This window comes from Lemur catta, chromosome 21, assembly GCF_020740605.2.
Source record: "Lemur catta isolate mLemCat1 chromosome 21, mLemCat1.pri, whole genome shotgun sequence".
Lineage (NCBI taxonomy): Eukaryota > Metazoa > Chordata > Mammalia > Primates > Lemuridae > Lemur > Lemur catta.
The window spans coordinates 21,529,196-21,545,007 of record NC_059148.1 but is presented as its reverse complement, the minus strand read 5'-3'; the positions used below and the strand labels follow the sequence as shown (position 1 = coordinate 21,545,007).

General features: G+C 50.5%; 1 protein-coding gene across 1 annotated transcript in view; it reads right to left on the bottom strand.

Moving 5' to 3' along the window:
* KSR2 (kinase suppressor of ras 2) overlaps positions 1 to 15,812 on the bottom strand; it is a 333,794-nt gene that overhangs the window by 52,910 nt on the left and 265,072 nt on the right. The window contains exons 8-10 of the mRNA XM_045535030.1: positions 8,038 to 8,103; positions 4,983 to 5,109; positions 1,135 to 1,303 (exon numbers count right to left, since the gene is read on the bottom strand). Coding sequence (XP_045390986.1) covers positions 1,135 to 1,303; positions 4,983 to 5,109; positions 8,038 to 8,103 — 362 coding nt within the window. The remainder of the gene's footprint in view (positions 1 to 1,134; positions 1,304 to 4,982; positions 5,110 to 8,037; positions 8,104 to 15,812) is intronic.

The window sequence follows — 15,812 nt, the reverse complement described above, 5'->3', positions numbered from 1 at the left end:
CCTGCCCCCAGTCAAGCTCAATGACTAAGGAGGAAATTGGTCCCTAGACCAGCACTATCTGGTGGAACTTTCTGTGATGATGATGTTCTATCCCTGAGCTGTCCAATATGGCAGCCCACAGCCACATGTGCTATCAAGCACTCAAAATGTGGCTGGTGTAACTAAGGAATTTCATTTTGAATTATATTTAATTTTAATTCCTTTAAATTTAAATAGCCACCTGTGGCTAGTGGATGCCACATTGAACAACACAGATCTAGACCCTGGTTCCACCTGGCCAAGCCAGTCCCATCAGCCTCCCTCTGGAAGTCGGCTGTGGTGTCACAAATACGGCCGAGTTGGAAGCATTCTTGGGGCTCTCGAAGAAGAACTGGGCTGGGCCCCAGAAGAGGTGGAGAGACGCTTAGGGCTGGTCCATCTGAAGGAAGAGAAGTGTCCCATCCTTAGGTCTAATGACAAAGGGGCCAGGAAGCCCGAATGTCTTATAAGTGGCTTCTCTACCATCCTCTCAAAGCCCAGCCTATACCCCCTGGTCAACAGCATGAGTGCCCTGGAGTTCATGAGCTTGAGGAACCTTCCAGATCAACTCATCCAACCATGTTCTTTTGGAGGTGAAGTCACAGGGCAGGAACACAGGAGACCAGACTGCTCACTTGCAGCCCTGTCCAGAGATCTGGGTTAAGACTCAGAATACAGCTCTGCCCAGGCATGTGTCCCCCCAAATCTTCCGCATAGGATCCTGCTGCCAATCTTAACCGATTGAGCTCATATGACAACTGCCAGCTCCAGCTGGAATGACTCCCTTCTGTGACTTAGGTGAAGACACCGGGTTGCTGCTTACCGGAAGACAGAGTCCCCAAGAGTTCCGGCACCTCCCTGGGCCTCACTTTCCCTATCTGTAAAATGGAGCTGGTCACACTTACCTCGTGGCTACTCTAAAGATTAAATATGGTAACATTTGGCAATTGCCTGGCACATAGCGAAGGTCAGTCCACGCACCACCTTGGCCCTCTCTGGTCATCAACCTTCAAGCATGGGCTGGCCCCACCACGGCGCTGACACAAACCCACCCCCTTCCCTAATCTCTGCCCCTCCGGCGCTGCCCACCCCACGTCTCCCCGGGCACGGACGTACCTGGCAGGTTGAAGTTCTTCTGCTGCCTCGTGCACTGCGGGGAAGGGTGCAGGGGAGAAGGCGGCGTGGCGCTGGGCGGAAGAGGGGGTGCCGGCGAGGACGGCGTGGAGGACGTCGTGGATGAGGGGTTGCTGCTGGAGTCTGGCTGGTAAGGGACGGGGATGTGGTCCTGCAGGGAGAAAACGGGGCGGGCATCAGCGATCCGGAGACACAGCCACAAAGGTGAGCGGAGCAGGAAGAGGCCCCCCCCAGCATCCTCAGCAACTCTTGCCTTTTCCTCCCTCACCAGATCCTTCCACAGTCCTGCCTCCTCCACCATCCCCACCGCCTGCATCCAGCCACGGAAGGGACAGTTTCTCGAGTCAAGTTCCTACCCACTGCTCGGACGCCAGCGTGCAAGGTTACCACGTAATGAAAACCACCCAGGTGACGGCCACGCGCCCGGGGCCTCTTTGATTCTGGAAAATCCCACGCCGAGGTGCCCAGAACACTCCTCCGGTCCTGACACCTCTCCTCCTGAGTGTTTATTAAAGAATCAACAGCCTGACGGCGCCAGAGTGAGCCTGAGAGGGAGCCCGCGGCGTCTTCGCTCGCGTCTCGGCTGGAGCCAAGGTGACCTCTCCTCCCTCCCTGCACCAGCTCGACAACAGGGATGAAGACAGGATCCACGTGTGCCTTGATGCGGCGGCCTTAGGGGTGGTGTAGGGGGTTGAATATCATCCCCCAAGAGATGTGCCCACCCAGAACCTCAGAATCCATCCTCATTTGGAATAAGGGTCTTTGCAGATGTAATTACGGTGAGGATTAGGGTGGGCCCGAAATCCAATGACAAATATCCTTATAAGAGACAGGACAGGACAGACACAGAGAGAAGACAGAAGTGGAACTGGAGTTGATGCAGCCACAAGCCAAGGATTGCCGGGGCCACCAGGACCCGGAAGAGGGGTGGGACAGATTCTCCCTCACAGCCCTCCCCCCCAGGCAACCTGCTGGCATCTTGACGTCGGATTTCTGGCCTCCAGAACTGTGTGAGAATGAATCTCTCTTGTTTAAGTCCCTCAGTGTGTGGCCACTTGTTACAGTAGCATCAGGAAATTAACACAAGCAGAATCCGGAGTTAGGCAAACCCAGACTCAAACCCCACCATCACCTCTTTCTCGTGCATCCGGGACAAAATGTTTAACCACTCTACGCCTCGGTTTTGTCCGCTGCAAAATGGGAATAGTTGTAACGTCAAATGCCCAGGGCTGCATGAAGGTTAATGACAGATAAAATTCTCAGCACAGTTGCATGTGACAATTTTTCACTCTCAACTGGGTTCGTTTTTCACTTTCTTTTGGTGCATCCCTAATATCATCTCTCCCCAATAACACCAGCTGTTATACTGCCCATTTTACAGAGGGCAAGACTAAGGCAGGCAGATCCTGAAATAACCTGCCCACAGTCACACAGCAAGCTAGGGGAGCTGAGCTGCAAGTCTGGTCTCCAAAATCCACACTCCAACCGCCATGCCAGGGGAAAAAACAAGTCCTCTCTGAACCTGGATAGACTGAGCTAGACAGGAGAGAAGACAGCAAGAAATGCAAAGAAAATCCTCAGACCAAATTGGCTCAGAAATGTGCTGCACTAACCACATCATTGTCTGACAAGAAGAATCTTCGCGAAGGCAGTGAGAAGAGAAAGGGGAAGAAATAACCTGGCCCTGTGATAGATCCGTCCACCTTCGTGTCCAAGCTGCTTTCTTAATAGAGGCTAATGTATTTCCCTTATCAAATTCTCCTGCTGGCAGACAAGCAGAACAATGTCACAGGCACTAATCCATCTGACCTGTATTTCTGTCCCATCTGACACCAAGAGGCTCATTGTGTTTGTAAAGCCAGAGGGAAAGGTCTCGAGGTGACTCTGAGCCCCTCGTCCCCCAAGATGTCACAAAGGAAAGAATGGGTCATGAAGGATGCATAGTTTCTTCCCAGGAACCTCAGCATTTGAACCCCCTCTGCCCTTCCAGCAGTGGGGACCCTCTCTCCCAGAGACCTACATCTTCTGCGAGTAACAAGGACAAGTGAAGTCAGCCTGACATTTTGACGGGAGGCCCCAAGATTTAAGCTGCTAATAATCACTAGAATTTCCTGGACACTAACTATGTACCAGCAACTTCCCCAAGTGCTTTTAAATGTTGATGATTTAATTCCATCCCCACAACAACCGTCTGAGGGTGGTGCTCTTACTGCGGGCATTTTAAAACATGACTACACATTCTTAAACCCTTCCCATCGAGAGTTGGAGTCTATGTCTCCTCCCTTTGAACCTGAGCAGGTCTGTAACTACTTTCATTAGCAAAATAGAGCAGAAATGACACTGCCAAAGTTCTGCCTTGTTTGCTAATTCAGTTGCTCTTTCAGCCAGGAGCTGCCATGTAAGAAGCCTGACTACCCTAAAGCAGCCATATTGTGAGGAAGCCCAAGCCATGAGGCAAGTCCACACGTGGGTGGACATCTCTAGTTGACATCTCTGCTGAGCCCAGACTTAAACTCATCCCAGCCCATGCACCACACATGTGAGTGTAGGAGCCTGTAAAATAAGGGGTCAGAAAACTTTTTCTATAAAGGACACGAAAGCAAATATTTTAGGCTTTGCAGGCCACGCGGTTTCTGTCATGACGACTCGACTCTGCTTTCATAGCATAAAAGCAGCCACAGAAAATATGGGTGTGACTGTGTTCCAATAGAGTTTTACTTACAAAAACAGGTGGCAGAATGGATCTGGCCTGTGGGCCATAGTTTGCCAGTCCCTGTTCTAGAACAGCGGTCCCCAATCTTTTTGGCACCAGGGACTGGCTTCACGGAAGACAATTTTTCCACGGACCGGGGGTGGGGGTCGGGTAGGGGAGGCAGAGCTCAGGTGGTGACGCGAGCGATGGGGAGCGGCTATAAATACAGATGAAGCTTCGCTCACTGACAGCTGCTCACCTCCTGCTCTGCAGCCCAGTTCCTAATGGCCCATGGACGGGCACCGGTTTGCAGCCTGGGGATTGGGGACCACAGTTCTAGAGGACTCTGGCCCCCATCTGTATGAGTTTTCCCAGTTGAGCCCTTAGACATCATGGAACAGAGACAAACCATCCCCTCTGTGCTCTGTCTCAATTCCTGTCCCCCAACCAAGGGACAGGGGTCTATTTTTGAGCTTCTGGTGGAGGCTGGGTGTGCGGGACATCTTTGGGGGCCTGAGTTCAGAACAACAGGCAGTTTGGTGGGCTTCCGCCCTCACGCAGGTGGTCAGCAGGGGGTCCTCCGTGCATCATTGTGGCCTAGAAATTTCTGGCATGATTTCCACATCCTTCATTCTGTCTGTTGATGGGACTGCAGCAAAGCTATGCCAGGGACACCCCCAGCCCCACAGAAGGAGGCAAAGTTTGCACACGCCAACAGGTGATTTCTCAAGCTGTCATGTGTTAGGTTGAAGGTGATTCTACAGATATGGCAGAAACCCCAGAAGCATCTGCAAAGCTGGTGCCGGTGGACAGTGAACCCTCTCAGAGCCAGCCACGTGAGGTCTGGACCACTAAGGCAACTCCCTTTAAGTCTCTCCTCCCATCTCTATGGCAACCTATTGGACACCCCATCCATTCTCATTCCCATGTGCCTTCCCTCTAAATGAGGTTCCTGGCACACGAATCTCTCCACTGATCGATGGCTGTCCCCAAGCTTTCCTCAACAGAAACCACACAGAATTAGGAGAGCCCAGGGGGCCGGGAGGGAATGCCGGATCAATCCTTTCCTCCCTCCTTCCTACCCACATCTGGCACTGCCAGACCCACATATGCGGACCCAGAGGAAGCCCAGCCTTACCTTGTTGATTTTGTTGGTTTTGGGGAGCGTCTGACTGATGTGCAGGTCCGAATACCGGGGTGGCTTCCGTAGAGGGTTGTTGATGTCACACGGGACGGACTCTGTCCGGACTAACCTTGCCGGGTCCGTAGGGTCAAAAACACCAAATTCGGGAGTTTAAGTACCGCTTTGGCTTTGGTTATGCCAGGAGAGCATAGCCCAGACCCCACCTCGAAGGCCCACCCTTAAAGCTGGAAGACAATTCACTGAGAGTGATAATTCGTTCTGTCACTGTGGTGGGATCTGGGCATTCTCGGTGCTTTCCAACACTTTTGTATTGTCACTGTATGACTTTGGACAATTAAAAATCATAAAACTGAAGCAATCAGGTTTTATTTTCAATGTTATACTTGTTTCATATTGGCATTCATTTCAGAATTGAAACTCATTTTAAACACAAGACGTCCCTGATTTCTCAGGGGCCGTCGTTAGTGGACAAGCTCAGGAAGGCACTTGTCCCTGACCTTCTAACCTTCCTGTTACAATCATTTTCCGTTACTTTTGGGATTTCTCAGGCCTGAGAAATTGTGCATTAAAACACTTCCAGAGAGGCTCAGCTGCTCCTGCCCTCACCTCTGTATCATGCCGAGGGCCACCCAGGGGGCTGGGCACACAGCTGATGCTAAATAAATGCTTCCTGATCTAAAATAAATCACATCATGCAAGTCCCTCTCTGTTCTGTCATTTCTACTACTCACAGGGAACACGGGGAGGGACAAAAATGAGCAGTTCAAATGCAAACCTGTTGCCCGGTATTACTTGTTAGGTGAGTTTTTTTCCTTTTCTTTTTTATTGCGGGGGCGAGAGGAGAGTGTTGGTTAAGAAGTTAAAGCTTTGGACTGACCCAGGGATTTAATTCCTCTGTTTAGCCTGAGCTGCCATCACCATGGAAACCGACTACATTTTCAACTTCCAACCAACGGGGGGAAAGAGCAAGAAGCTGGCAGACTTCTGGAAAGTTCAGCGTGCTTTGCACGTATGGGCACCTGCCGCCTTCCAGCCAAGGGAGCGCGGCCTTAAGGTGGGTGGGAGGGAGCCCTTCTCCAAATGTCACCCCCTGAGAGCGGGTCGCCTTCCAGCAGGCTGGCTGTCCCCTCCACATCCCGCAGAACCCCCCACAGAGAGGAAGTGGGTGGGAGGCGATTTCCCCAGTGAGCTGACCCTAGGCAGGGACTCATGAGAGGTGAGAATTCAGGTTTTAAAATAACCTCCTTGAGTGCAGACAGTCATTCAGGGACCAGATGGCTCCCAGTTAAGGATGTGGGGTGGGAAGGGGCAAGAGAAGCTGATGGCTTTGTCTTCACTAGCAATGTTCTCTCTTTGTGGTGACAAACAATGCCAACATCCTCGAAAACCCATGGCCCGATGGCTTTGGGACATATAGCAGTGCTTTCAGCAGCAGTTTGCCTCCTTCTTTAAGTTTCCCTGGGGTTCATTCTAAAATAGGACAGACTCCCCGAAACAGGCACCGCCTGGGGCCAGGGGAGACGATGAGGAGAAGATTCGGAAGGCGGCCTGGGCAGGGACCGGATTAGCAAGTTGCTACCCTGTCGTCGCTCCCTGGTGGCTCTAAGGCTCCATCCAACCTATAGATTGGCGGCTCACAAGGAGGTAGCCCCCAAGAGTTTAAAATACTTTAATAAGTTGCTAACATTTAAAAATAAATATATGACACATAAAACTCTCTTTTGGGGCTTTTGTTTGAAATGTCAGAAACGCCAGCAACACAGGTCCACATTGTTACTAGAGCGGCCACCCTCTCTAGACGGCACTTGGGGTCTCCAGTGAGCTACAGCCCCCATGTGGCCGGCTGCTCTCACTTAGGTTACTAACTTGCCCCTAGTGGGCATCTGAGTTTACATAGAGCAGCGTGTCCCAACATTCAAGTGCACACGGGTTCCCCGCAGAGTGTGCTAAAAATGCAGATTTTGATTCAGTAGGTCTGGGGGGGGCGGCCAGAAACTGCGCACGTCTAACAAGTTCCTCGGTGGCCTCGATGCTGCTGGGTCCGTGGATCACACTTTGAATAGCAAGGGTCTGGCCCTCGGAGTCCGGTAGAACTCTGTGACCATGAAAGTGCTCTCTGTATCTGCACTATCCAATGTGGTAGCCACATGTGGCCACCGAGTCCTCGAAACAGGGCTGCTGTGACTGAATAATTGAATTTGTATTTTTACTTGATTTTAAGCCATCTGAATTTAAATAGTCAGATGTGGCCAGTAGCTATCGTATTGGACAGCACGGGCCTAGAGTCTCTTAGGGAAGGGATGAACTGCAATATGGATGATGGAGTCCGGGGGTGACCACCCCCCAGGGCGAGAATTAGGGCAAATACTTTGGAAGTTGGATTGCAAGCCTTCCCAAGGAGGTGTCTCCCATTGTGTCCTTGGCAGGCTGGGAACAGTCTTTCCTTCTAGTCTTTCTTTCTGACCAGGTTGGTCTACCTTTTGCATAGCGGAAGCCTCGTAGTGGCTCTCCCAGGGGTGGCTGCTACCTCCCACCCTGGACAGGTTGGTCCAGACACTTACAGGGCCCCAGAGGATGGGACAGAGATGGCCCAAACCAACAGACCCAAGCCAGAGCCCTCCCCGTGCCCACTTCTGCAAGTCCAATTGATTGAATCCAGAGAGCACAGAATGGGAAAACATGCAGCCAGCGCTCTTTTTAGTGGGAAGGAAAAGTGATGGGATTGCGGGAAAGAGAAGAGACTGGAAATCAGGAGAGGAGATGGGATGGGATGGGAGAACAGCGGTGAGGGAGGAAGGAGACAAACCCGGGGGCTAAAGTATCAGAGGGACCCCTGCAAGAGCTGGGAACAGAAAGAACAGGCATGGGGCATGGACAAGGAGACAGATGTCAGGAAGGATGGGCGTCAGAGGGGAAGGAACGAGACAGGCAAGTGTCTGGGGGTCGGGAGGTATCAGAATCAGCCTGGGTGGGGCCGCTGTCTCCAGTGGCCTGCAGGAGTCCCTCACCCCACCACAGCCCTGGGACAGGAAGTGCTAAATACTTACCTCCTCTGTGGATGATCAGCAGGTGACAGGGTGGGGCTTCTTTGGTGCATTTGTTGTGGCACTTTAACCTGAGAGAGAGAAAGAGAGAAAAGTATGGATAGGTGGATGGATGGGTGGGGAGGTAGGTAGATGGATGGATGGGTGAATGAATAGATAGATGGGTAGATAGATGGGTGGGTGAATAGATGGGTGGGTAGATGGAAGGATGGGTGGATGGGTGGCTAGATAGATGGATAAATGCATAGATGGATGGGTGGATGGATGGATGGATAGGTGGATGGATAGATGAGACAGCTGGATAGTTGAGTGGATGGGTGGATGAATGCACAGGTGAATGCATAGATGGATGGATAGATGGGTGGGTGGATAGGATGCCCTGGGGGTCTGGAAAGCTCTTGATACCAAAGTTTGAGGTGAGATGAGATGGGGCAGCTACTGCGAAGGCACACATCCTTAGCAACCCAGGACACTGACTCAGGAAAGAGGCTGCTGCCTCCATCCCACTCTCTCAGGTCAGTCCTGGGTGGGCCAAGAGTGGGTGGCATCTGTCTCACCCACAGAGCCCACGTGGACTTCATGCTTTGAAAAATATCAAACATCACACTTTCCCCCATCAGCCTGTAGTATCATCACACAATCCTAATCATCATCTACCGTTTACCTGAAGACTCGTTTGCCAGCCATTGCACTAGACATTTTACATATACCATGTCATGTGGTATATAACCACCTTACAAATTGGGTATTATAATCATTCCCATTTTACAGATGGAAAAACTGAGATTAACTGACAAAAAACCTGGGTCAGTGGTCCCAAAGGTGGCCTCTCATTTTTTTTTAAAGACTCAAGCTATAGGAGACATCCAACCAGGGCTTCCAGTTAAGACGAAATTGGTAACAGGCATTACGTTTCAGAGGCAGTAAGTTGAAGAGTTTAGAGTCAAAATATCTCCCTTCGAGACAAGCCTACGACGTCACCTTGTTCTTCCCTCTACAATTGCCTGACTTCACAAGGATGATAAAAATCCCAAGTTACTGCAGCCTGGCTTTATCTTTCTTTAAGAGTTTTATGTCAACAGGATGGGTGCACACTGGAAGACGCCCTAAATGTCCCATCCAAGCCATTTTTGTGCTCACCAGCCTGACTCTCCACAGCCAACATCTTTGCCCAGCTCTTAGCCACTGTGCTCGGGGCCTCCACACCTTCCGAAACTCTTCCTGCTTTACATCGTGGGGGTAAGGGTGGGTGAAGAAGGTTCCTGGGAGCTAGAGCTACTTGAGTCAAAGTGCCTTTCTTTGAGACAAGCCTCAGATGTCACCTAGCTGTCCCCCCTGCCGTTGCCTGGTTTCACAAGGATAACACAAATCCCAGGTTACCGTGACTTGGCTTTCTTTGTCTTTTGCTTTTCTAAGGGCCCTGGACCTACACAGAAGGGCCCAGCCCCCCATGGGATAACCCGTGTTGCACCCAAAGCCTGACACAGAGCCCTGCTAAATGGGAAACAAGCCTTTCATTCCTTCACCGACCACTGAACGGGCCTAGTGTGCCCCAGGAACTGGGGACAAGCAGCGAACCAGGCGGAGGAAGCCCCTATGTTTACAGTGAGGGGTAACAAATACGTAAGCAAATAACTAAAACAATTGCAGGGGTCGCAAGATCATAAAACATAATACAGGGAAATGGAACAGCCAGTGATGGTTGTCTGAGCGGGGGACCTCGGCAAGTCCCGTGACACGGTCAGACTGATGTTTCCTTGCGTGGGAAAATCCGCCCAGTGGGAGTCCTACCAAGAAGTTTCTGCACTTGGAATAGCCGGACTCTACCCTGGAAGCTTCCAGACAGAAATTTTTCCTTTCTGACACCACCACCTATGAGTCTTCTCTAACAAGCCCAACGGGAAGGTGACTTGCAGATGCAAAGAAGCCCAGTCCCCGCCATGGGCAGTGCCCTGAAGCAGCCGCATGCAGTTTCATTTGGCCTTTGGACCACTGCCAAACCAGCAAGGGACAGGACAGGCAAGTGGTCCTGTGACCTCGGCCTGTCTCCTGCCCTCCTCCCTGGCATGTCTCTCTCCGGCTTGGTGCTCATCTCTCGCAGTAATGGAAAAGCCCTCCCGCACCGCTGGGCCAGGGGTGGGGGATGGACCACACGCCTCCTTCCAGCCCGGGGCTTCAGCGGCAGCGTTAGGAGTAGGAACACGCACGCATGCTCTGCTCACACACAAAACCCCAAGAGAAATATCTCCAACGCCCAAACACTTAAACCCTGCACGGAGTTTCAGATGTCAAGAACTAGAGCGTGCACCTCCAGGATCTGCTAATAGGGTCGGCAGGATTAGCCGAGCCCTGAAATTGCACAGAGCCGAGAGGGGGCGGGAGGAGGATCACGGCGAGGCTTTGCCCCGTGCAGACACGCGCTGCAGCCCACTTACAGAGAACCGTTTCTCCAGCTGGAAACGTGTGCGATTCCCCCTACATTAGACTTTTTGCCTTTTCTGCGCCTCTGGAAGAAAGAGCTACCAGCATACGATTTATCAGGAGACCACCTGCTTCCAAGATCACACGCCCAAGTCTCACCCTCGGAGGTTCTGATTTGGTGTCCGCTGGGAATGGAAGTTTTTAGCAGGCACCCACGAAAGCTGGAGAACCACTGTGCGAGAAGAACACATTCCACTTCCCAGATGAAAGATGGCTGGGAGGCTAAATCTTCCAAAATACTGTGCTTCCCCCGCCAACGGAGAGATGGGGGTGAGAAGGCGTACAGAACAAACCCAGGTTCAAATCCTGACACCACCACTTCCTGGTTGTGGCAACGTAGGCAAGTTGCTGTCCTGCTCTGAGCCTCAGTTTCCTCATCTGTGAAGTGGGGACAATCACAGCACCTGCCTCTCAAGGTTGCAGTGAGGACTATGATATGATGCAAACAAGGCGCCTAGGACAAATAGCACACAGTGGGACCTCAAGAAGTGACAGGTGCCAACCTCTTCGTTATGGTAGTTACCGTAATCATTGCTAGTTTGGGCAGATTTCTACCTTAAGGTTCTCCACTGGAGGACTTTCTCTGGCTAGAAATAGGAGTTGGCTGGAGTACTTGGAGCCCTCAGCCAACCACGGGTGGGAGATGGTTGATGGATATTCCAGTGACTCAGATATGCTCATTGTGGGATGTCACTCCAGCCGGCCCCAGCCGTAACCCGTGCTTTGATGTACTCAGTACCAGCTGTCTTCTCTCCTGGTCTCCGTTCCCCGGACTCCTACTGGTGTGGTCTGCGACCAACTCAAATAAACCACCTGCCCTCAAATCCTTGTCTCTGGGTCCGAGGAAACATGGGAGCCCAGCTGAGACACTGTGATTATTAAAAGAGATTCTGAACACCCACGTGGGCTGCCCCACGGCTCTCACGCCAAAACCCAGCCCTCTGCTCCTTGGTTCCTTGCCTGTCTCTCTGGCCCGCAGTACTTATGAACTTGGTTCTCCACGTGCTCTGCTCCCCAAAGAGGAAAGGGGAGGGCTGGGGAGGACACAGCTGACTGCTAGTGACAACGTGAGAGACGACACACCTCCACGCCAGACGTGGGGCAGGAGGCTGTTTTGGATGCGTTTTAGGATGACAGCTCTGCATGACTCCCAGACACCAGGGAAAGGTGCTAGGTGGTTCCAGAAGTGGTTAAAAGCTGGGGCTTTGGAATCAAGCCAACCTGAGCTGAATCCCAGGCCGGCCCTTCCCAGCTGTGCGACCAAGGGGCCATCAAAGGAGAAAACGCCCGAGTCGTGCCCGTAGATGCAGCAGACAGCTCAGCGTGTTAGCAGGCAGGGACACAACACACTCGGGGTGCACACAACGCCATGCCAGCCCCACAGAGCCTGGCAACTTGGAGAGGATTTATTTAAAACTTTTCATTGCAAATGGTTAATTTTTTTTTTGGCTTCATAGGACAAGCTTCAGTTACGGGGAAAAGTTGCTTATGTGGAACATCTCATTCCCCCAAAGCAGCTGCTGGCTAAATGAGACATCGTCTCTGCCTGAAAATTAAATATGGGATTTATCCGGAGGGCAGAGGGGTCTTCCTCAGCGCTACAGTTCCCTTTCCTTCCTTGGGTGACCGGTACCTAATACCTGCTGGATAAATATCAGAGAGACAGAGGGAGAGAGGAAGAAAGAAAGAAAAAGGAAACAAGTAAAGGCAGAAGGGAAATCTGTCAGATGCTACTGACTGGGGGGCCTGCTATCAAAATGTTTTTGAAAAGTGACTTGTTTCTTATAAATCATATGCCTCTTAGTTTCTGAAATGCAAACACATCCCTCTCTCATTCTGTTTTTCCTTCCCTCCGTTCTCCTCGGTGTCAAAGTGGGGGACCAGGATTTGCCCGGAAGCAAACTGGACCTCCGTGGATCTTGCCCAGAACCGTGGCGGGACAAATGGTCCCTTTTACGAGCAGCTCTGCTGTTTTCTTAATAGATTTGTCACGGCCCCCAGCGGGCCTGTGAAACAGACACAAGCTTAGAGCTGGGATCACAATGCCAGCCTTCCGAAGGGGACAGCCAAGACTCCAGCTGGGAAAGACTGTCATGTCAACATCACATGGTTCCTCCAGCGATTCTAACCAACTTATGAAAAGTTTTCTCTGAGCAGCCCAAATCCCTCCTTTCTCCCACTTTCTCTTGCCCTATAACAGCTGACTTGGATAACCCGCCTGAGTAAGGACCCAGCTTTTCCTTACAACGCGCAAGTGGACCATCTAAAAAACCTGGCCCCTAATAGCCAATGGAGGAAACATTCAGGGAGCACCAGCCTTGAGCCATTTATAACCTATTTACTCTAAACAACAATCCCATAAGAGGTGGAGATTGTTATGCCCATTTCAAAGCCAAGAAGACTGAGGCCCAGTAAGCAGCCTGGTCAGACCACTAATAAAGGGCAGAGTTGGGACAATGCACTCACTCATGCGTGCAAAAACACATTTTCATGTTCCTCCTCTGTGCTCAGGGCTGGGCTGGCTGGGCACTGGGGGTGTGATAATAAAATAGGACAAGAATTCTTTCTTTAAAGATCTTACAATCTAGCAAAAAATGTACTGCCTAGGGAAGTAAACTTATCTCTTGTGGCTTCAAGCACGAACATCTTTCCACTCATCCCACTGCCCCCAAACTGCCTCTTAGACATGAGCCTACGTGAACTTGAACCAGGGTTTCAGGGCCTTGTGTTGGCAAGAACCACTCTCCCTCCAGAGGCGCCCATGGAGATCTGCTCAACCAACAAATGTTTCCTAAGCACTTACTATGTGCAAAGCACTGTGCTAGCTCTCTGGAGGTATAAATAGCGAACAGTCTGGACAGGGCCCTACCTTCAAAGAGTATGAAGTCTGGCCAGAGAGACAGGTGGGTAAATAACAAACACAAGGTCATGGTATGTCATATGGTAGGACAGGAAAGGGCAGAGTGTGGCACTTCAGATTGGAGGGGAGTCAGGGAGGGCTTCCTGGAGGAAGTGGTAGCTGAGCTGAGCTTGAAAGATAAATCAGAGCTAGCAGAGGTGTGCAAGAAAGACCCAGGCGGAAGCAACAGGGTGCAAAGATGTGTTACTGAGTGGGCACGTGGCCTGCTGCAGGGGTTGTTGGCTCAGTGTAACTGGAGCTCTGGGCATGAAGGGGGAGGGGGAGGGAGAAGGGCAGAAAGAGAGGGAAGCAAGGGATGGAGCACAGTCTCATCACAAGTTTGATTTTATCCTGAGAGCAAGGGGCACCCAACAAAGGAATTTAAACAGAGCGGTGAATGCTGGCTAAGCATTTTGCAAAGATCCCCTTCTGGCAGCAGATACTTGCAATTAAAGGACAGCAAAGTTCCCCTGTCATTATCTTCCCTACCCTGTACACCTGCTTCCCTTTTCCCAGGTCACTGCATTAAGTGCTTGTGAAGAAGTTCTGAAGACTTCTTGCAGAAAAAAATAAATCACTAAACCAAATCATTACTGCCTTCAGAGTGAGGCTGCTTCACTGTGTACCCCAACTGAGCATTTTGGTCTCGTTGGGGTTCCCCTGTGGTCTCTCATTTGAGTCAGTGCTTCTAGAAATGCCTCTGCATGCTCTCAGTACGGGACCTCAAAACACCCCTTCCCTCGCTGCTCACAACTCGGGTTTAGCTCTGTAGCCTGTAACTGGTTGAAAGAAAAACCCAACCATAATACAAACGAGCAAAGAGTGGTAGGGAGTAGTGGCTTATAAATCAGACCACAGGCTCCAATGACATCACAAAAAAAAATCACCAGGAAACCCCCAGTGCTGTTCTGTCCATAATAGGACCCTGTAAGGGAAGCTGTAGATTTACCACCTGTTGGGGATGCCCTGCCTCAACTTCCCTGAAAGAGGAGAAAGTGAGAGTAGAGCCTTCTTGGTCCTCTGCACCTGGAGATATATTCATTGGAACACAAAGACACATTTGTCATCTTCCCATTCCAGAAAGCATGATTGATAGGAGAGTGTAGAAGGCTGGGGGTGGGGTGAGGAAAAGCTTTGGTCCAGGGTCAGGATTGAGACCAGATTCTCATACTCTGTGCTGATTGTCTAGTTCAAGGGCAAGCAGAGTGGGTGGGAGCTAGCATTTGTTGCTGGTCTACTGTGCAGCCAGCTCTTTTGCCCAGGGAAAGTGGTTAAAAGTCTGGAATTCTGAAGGTCTCTGTTTCCTTGTCTGTAAAATGGGGATAATAATAGAACAGACCTTACCTACCTTCCACGGCTATTGCAAGGATTAAATGAGATCGTGCATATAAAGTGTTTAGCTAAATAAATGTCTGGCACCTGGTAAGCCCCCGACACATGATACCATTATCATAATTATCATCATTATCACATCTAACCCCACCTCAGCCCCCAGTGCATTTATGATCATTCTTCACATACAACTATAGACCTAAATTTTTGCTTAGAATAGGTAAAAATGCATATCAGGGACCATTAATTCCCATTATAATTATTGCAAAAACTGAAGCGTTTCTATTAATATAAAAGTAAGTTCAAGATTCAAGCTGGTGATCTCTGAAATACATGCTCATAATTATATCCTGCCAATATCCTGCCTGCTGTACAAATTCCTGAAGCTTCCAGGAACTTCACAGCAGCTGCAACATCACCACTCATCATTCCTCCGGTTTCTTAAGGTCTGGGCGAATGAGCGTATCCAGTGGCTCCGACCAACCACGGTGACATCACGCTCTCATCTCCCCATCACCCGCGGCCGCAGCCATTTTGCAAAAACAGGATATTTTCAAGAGAAAACATTACATTTCGAGGCAAGAACATAGGTGAGGAGGACACACAGGACAAGGGGGAAACTGAAGAATGCATCAGATCCAAGTGAAAAAGATCCAATAACATAGCAAAATGAGACAAAAAGGACTACGTGGCTCATTTAAGTGAAAATTAGTAAAGGGACTATTTATATGAAAAGAAGTAGGTACAAGCATGTCCAGCCAGCAGGCGGGAGAGAGGTCTTATATAAATAGTATTAAAACACCACTAGAATATACTGGAAATCTTGTGCTAGGTAACTCCGGTTTCCAAACACTGTGCCTCACCTTCCTAGGGAAACAAGCATGGGTCTCGCTCCTACAGAAGTGGGCAGTGACCTCAACTGGAACCTATATATAAAATGTTTTTCGCTAGCACAAACCTGCCTCTATTTTAAGGTGACCAGCTGAGGACTGACTAAGGGGTTTCCAGGCACTTGGGACATTCAGTGCTAAACCTTGGAAAGTTCCAAGCAAACTGGGATGGTTGATC